The 6,000-nt window shown below is 39.6% G+C and overlaps 1 protein-coding gene across 3 annotated transcripts in view; it reads left to right on the forward strand.

The window, feature by feature from the left end:
* The window catches only part of BNIPL (BCL2 interacting protein like), a 105,578-nt gene that overhangs the window by 37,328 nt on the left and 62,250 nt on the right, over positions 1-6,000 (forward strand). For all 3 annotated transcript variants that reach the window (XM_053704860.1, XM_053704865.1, XM_053704870.1), the window contains exons 2-3: positions 3,280-3,387; positions 4,366-4,424. In XM_053704860.1, coding sequence (XP_053560835.1) covers positions 3,280-3,387; positions 4,366-4,424 — 167 coding nt within the window. The remainder of the gene's footprint in view (positions 1-3,279; positions 3,388-4,365; positions 4,425-6,000) is intronic.

The raw sequence follows: 6,000 nt of genomic DNA on the forward strand, positions 1-6,000 counted from the left end.
ATCCTCTGTCAAGTGATATTATGTTTTTAAAGTGATATTAATTCCTAGTGTTTGTGAAATGCTAGGATTTACCATTTAAACAAGTAAAGGGGACTCTCAGTCATGAAGGATAAAATACTTATCACACAGTGTACTAGACACAGTGGGGCATATTTATCAAGCTCCGAATGGAGCTTGATGCCCCGTGTTTCTGGCGAGCCTGTAGGCTCACCAGAAACAGCAGTTATGAAGCAGCGGTCACAAAGACCGCTGCTCCATAACCTTCCACCTGCTCTGAGAAGGCGGACAGACATCGGCTCGGAAATCAACCCGATCGAGTACGATCGGGTTGATTGACATCCCCTGCTGGCGGCCCATTGGCCGCGAGTTTGCAGGGGGTGGCGTTGCACCAGCAGCTCTTGTGAGCTGCTGGTGGAATGCTGAATACGGCGAGCCAGTGTATTCAATTTAAAGTTCAAAACAAGAAAGGGCAATATACATTGTAATCCTAACATTGTCCAGGCAGGGAATGCAGAGGGCAAAGCAGGAAAATGGTCAAATTCCAGGCCAAGTCAAGTCCAGATGAAATTATCACAAGTACTGGGAAGTAATCCAATACCCCCTTGTACATCAAGGCCTAATAATCCAGGGTTGCCTTCCTGAAATGAACATCAACTCATGTACTCTGAATGGCTGCATTGTGGCAGGCTTTACAACCTCTCTGATAGGCTGGAAACAGACAAGTTTTACAATGACTTACTATTGATTCTTTTCATAAATCGTTCTTTTTTGCAAATTGATCATACATCCTTAGGGCTGAAAATAGTGAAAATCACATGTGAAGCCTTCATGTCATTCTCATTACAGAACATTTGAGATCTCACCTTCGTGAGCAATGTTAGTGACGAAAAATTGTAGTTTGCAAATGTGTTTTTTGTCACAAGGGAGACAGACAAACTGAAATGTATGCTTTCAATTAGGACATACAGACTTACATTCTCCAAACCATACAGGAACTATGACATGGCTAAGTTACATTGCTACAATGATGGTCTCCTGGTATTCCATCCTGAACCTTCCAGCCTTGTTGGTCATTTGCTGAGATCCAATCCCTGGAGCCCTGAGTAAGACTAATATTTGAGAATCCAGCCCTATCTACCTTCACATAATTCCCCCTTATAACATATTTCTAAGGGTGTACAGGATAACAGGTTGAAACAAGAAATCATGCATTGTATATATGTATTTTTTTAATTCCAGAAAATATCCCCTGATTGACTCTTTTAGTAGCCATTATCCCAAATACGGAGAGTGCACAAGGCTACAGTCATGACTGAAGACATACCTGGAAAGGCTGACTATAAGACTAGGGACAGAAAATACTTTTAGTTTGTAGCAAACATTTTCAATTATGTCCAATAAATACTTTGATTAGTTATTTTGCCCCCTTCTTCAGAAATGTAATCCTAAAAATTTCTGTTTTTCAAAATTCCATTACATTGGTATTACATTATCTTGACTTTTAAGCCTTTCCTGGTACACATCCATTGCTTGATCAGTGTTGCAACCTCGTTTGTGTCTGCCCCTAGGAGTAGATACTAGTGTTTAAAGGTAGAAAAAAATGTAGTCCAATCGTTTGCATTATGTTTAATTGCTGATATGTACTGTGCATATACAGGGAGTGCAGAATTATTAGGCAAGTTGTATTTTTGAGGATTAATTTTATTATTGAACAACAACCATGTTCTCAATGAACCCAAAAAACTCATTAATATCAAAGCTGAATATTTTTGGAAGTAGTTTTTAGTTTGTTTTTAGTTTAGCTATTTAAGGGGATATCTGTGTGTGCAGGTGACTATTACTGTGCAATAATTATAGGTAACTTAACAAAAAACAAATATATACCCATTTCAATTATTTATTTTTACCAGTGAAACCAATATAACATCTCAACATTCACAAATATACATTTTGACATTCAAAAACAAAACAAAAACAAATCAGTGACCAATATAGCCATCTTTCTTTGCAAGGACACTCAAAAGCCTGCCATCCATGGATTCTGTCAGTGTTTTGATCTGTTCACCATCAACATTGCGTGCAGCAGCAACCACAGCATCCCAGACACTGTTTCATAGAGGTGTACTGTTTTTCCCTCCTTGTAAATCTCACATTTGATGATGGACCACAGGGGTTCTCAATGGGGTTTCAGATCAGGTGAACAAGGAGGCCATGTCATTAGATTTTCTTCTTTTATACCCTTTCTTGCCAGCCACGCTGTGAGTACTTGGACCATGTGATGGAGCATTGTCCTGCATGAAAAATCATGTTTTTCTTGAAGGATGCAGACTTCTTCCTGTACCACTGCTTGAAGAAGGTGTCTTCCAGAAACTGGCAGCAGGACTGGGAGTTGAGCTTGACTCCATCCTCAACCCGGAAAAGGCCCCACAAGCTCATCTTTGATGATACCAGCCCAAACCAGTACTCCACCATCCACCTTGCTGGCGTCTGAGTCGGACTTGGAGCTCTCATGCCCTTTACCAATCCAGGCCACGGGCCCCTCCATCTGGCCCATCAAGACTCTCACTCTCATTTCATCAGTCCATAAAACCTTAGAAAAATCAGTCTTGAGATATTTCTTGGCCCAGTCTTGACGTTTCAGCTTGTGTGTCTTGTTCAGTGGTGGTCGTCTTCAGCCTTTCTTACCTTGGCCATGTCTCTGAGTATTGCACACCTTGTGCTTTGGGCACTCCAGTGATGTTGCAGCTCTGAAATATGGCCAAACTGGTGGCAAGTGGCATCTTGGCAGCTGCACGCTTGACTTTTCTCAGTTCATGGGCAGTTATTTTGTGCCTTGGTTTTTCCACATGCTTCTTGCGACCCTGTTGACTATTTTGAATGAAACGCTTGATTGTTCGATGATCACGCTTCAGAAGCTTTGCAATTTTAAGAGTGCTGCATCCCTCTGCAAGATATCTCACTATTTTTGACTTTTCGGAGCCTGTCAAGTCCTTCTTTTGACCCATTTTGCCAAAGGAAAGGAAGTTGCCTAATAATTATGCACACCTGATATAGGGTGTTGATGTCATTAGACCACACCCCTTCTCATTACAGAGATGCACATCACCTAATATGCTTAATTGGTAGTAGGCTTTAGAGCCTATACAGCTTGGAGTAAGACAACATGCATAAAGAGGATGATGTGGTTAAAATACTCATTTGCCTAATAATTCTGCACTCCCTGTATAAAGAAAATGTCAATTTGAGGGTTTGCCATAATGCTGATCTTCTAATTTGCAGCTATCACAAAGGATGTATAAATCAGAGCTCTTTTCCCTCAGAACATTCACAAATGAATATTGATGACATGGAGTTAAAAGAGGAATGGCAAGATGAAGATTTTCCCAGGTAAAATAAATGTATAACAATGCTCTGCAAAATCTGAAGCACTCCCCCGCGCTCCCAGCTAACCACAGTGCCGGCAACATTAAAGGGGCAGTATACTGTAAAATAGTTTTTCCCTTAATGTGTTTCCAATTCCTTTTTTTACCAGCTGCAGAGTATAAAATGTATGAGATTTGCTTTTTTAAGGCTTACTTGTGTATATGAATGAGCTGATTTTGTGTTTTGAAGCCACAACCTAATAAAATGGGTTGAGCTTGTAGGTATAATTAGATCTCATTACTTTAGCACATTGTGTACATATAACTGCTTCTTTATTTTATATCTGTCCATTAACCAATCACCAATACTTTGAGAGAACAATGGAAAATTAACATTTTATTACCTTATATCTTCTATAACCCACTGGGAGTGTAATTTCTTCTACTGGCTGTGTTAACACAGCTTGGCCTCGAGGCCAAAAACTTTCAGGATGAGTGGGGATACTACAGGTTAAATAAACGATTTTTAAATGCCAATATAAGGGCAATGGAAATACTTGTAAACCATTTAATACACTCCAGCAGGTAAGGTAGATCATTGGGAACAAATTAGAGAAGATAAAAATTTTGAGTAAACTGTCCCTTTAACTAAGATGGTGTCCCTTTAACTAAGATGGCAGCCGTCAGTGAAATAACAGCACCGCATTGTGGTTGTGCCGTGAAAGCTGGATGCCGCGCATGCAAAATACTCACGGCAACCTTAACAAAGATGGCTGCTGCATAGAAACAGTGCTGTTATTTTGTTGCGGCCATCTTAGTTAGGGTCACCGGCTGACCAGTATTTATAGTAGGAAGAGACAGGCTCCCCTCTATGTAGGGCACCTGTATGCACATTCCTACTCTACCTCATTATAAATTTGTCTCTGCATGTAATAGAAGCAGAATGTTTTTCTCAGGATTCTGACTAAGCATGTAAACACAGTGTACTTTATAATATTTAAAGGCCTCTTCCAGAAGTAAATGCAGAAGAAGAAATTGACTCCAACGAAAATAATGAATCAGGTAAGAATTTACAATATTTTTATAAGCAAAAGTATCATATTTTCTTCTTATTCTTATTATTACTATTATTAAAGGGACATTCAATGGGAAACATTTTTGGGGGCATTAGCAAATAAGATCATCTAATTTCTGTTTTGGAATGTTCCTTTAAATTGACAAGGGGAGAAAATGTCTGCACCTCTCTCTTTCTCTCTCTCTCTCTCTCTCTCTCTCTCTCTCTCTCTCTCTCTCTCTCTCTCTCTCAATCTTTGCTTTCATTGTTTGTAGTTCCTTTATCTAGTTCTCCCGTTTCTTCCTAGTCTCTCTTTCATCTTTCTGTGTTGATGACTCTACTTGTGTCTCTACTTGTTTCCTCTTTATCTTTCTGATCCCTTTATTATTGGCACCTTACCTCTACCAACCAGGAACTAGTTCCTATGGTTGCTGAAACTTATAGCTAGAGGGTTGGTACGGTATATTGCTTATGTTGGGGGAGTGTTGGTCAGGTGTCCAGTAATTCAACAGGACACTCCAGTATTTAAGCAGGATGTCCAGTAAAATCTATAAATTAATACTGGACACTTAAACGTCCAGTATTTTTAAAGTACCCTAAGTGCCAGCTAAATTTAAATAATCTCCTATGACTTTACAAATATGGCCCAAAAGAGAGCAACACTGTGCATTTTCTATTAGTGTTTACAGGCAGCCATGGGAGTGTTAAACTATTGCTGTGTTTGTGCTCATGGCAGTCAAGGTGGTCAAATCACTACTTTATACGAATGTTACTGGCAACCAAGGGAATAAAATGCTTGCTCATTTGTAAAAACAAATATACATGGTGGGATCCAGCATTAGCTGTTGGGGGGACATTCAGTGACCCTCCAGCTACCACCTGTGCCCAGTCATCTATGGGTTTTCCGGTATTTTTATGGAGCACAGCTGGCAACCCTAGTTGGTGGGGGTTGCAGTTAGTGATTATTGTGGGGCTGCATTGTATAGTAGAGCCGGGGTAGGCTAGGGAGTTTCTATACTTTTATGGTACGGGAGGTCATATTTAGGGATAAATGAGATAAGAGTGGTTGCTTTCCATAGTGAGACTGTTGCTGGTTTGTGGGTTCAGGTAGGTTATTGTTTATTGCTTTTAGGGGTCGGATTGGTTAAGGTTAATTATCCTAGGATACTTGTTAGGGTAGTGGGAGCAAAGTCACTTAGTGGGGAGCTGTGTTTCCAAGTTAGGCCCTCTCAGGGAAGAAGTCCTAATTAGAATTACCAGACAGTAAAACTGCTACCTATAAAGTGTGCTGTCACTAAATGATAGAGATTTAAGTGTGATAAAGGCAAAGCATGTTGCTGCTATAAAAATCTGGTAATGCTTAATTGTAGCAGATAACATTTAGCCCTCATATGTTACACATCTCTTTAGTTTGTCTCTTCCTTCATCTCAAACACTCATCTGTTTTCTATGTCTTAAAGGGACATGAAACCCAAAAAAAATTCTTTCATGATTTAGGTAGAACATACAATTTTAAACAACTTTCTAATTTACTTCTATTATCAAATTTGCGTCATTCTTTTGGTATAATTTGTTGATGGAGCA

This window comes from Bombina bombina, chromosome 1 (assembly GCF_027579735.1).
Source record: "Bombina bombina isolate aBomBom1 chromosome 1, aBomBom1.pri, whole genome shotgun sequence".
Taxonomy (NCBI): Eukaryota; Metazoa; Chordata; class Amphibia; order Anura; family Bombinatoridae; genus Bombina; species Bombina bombina.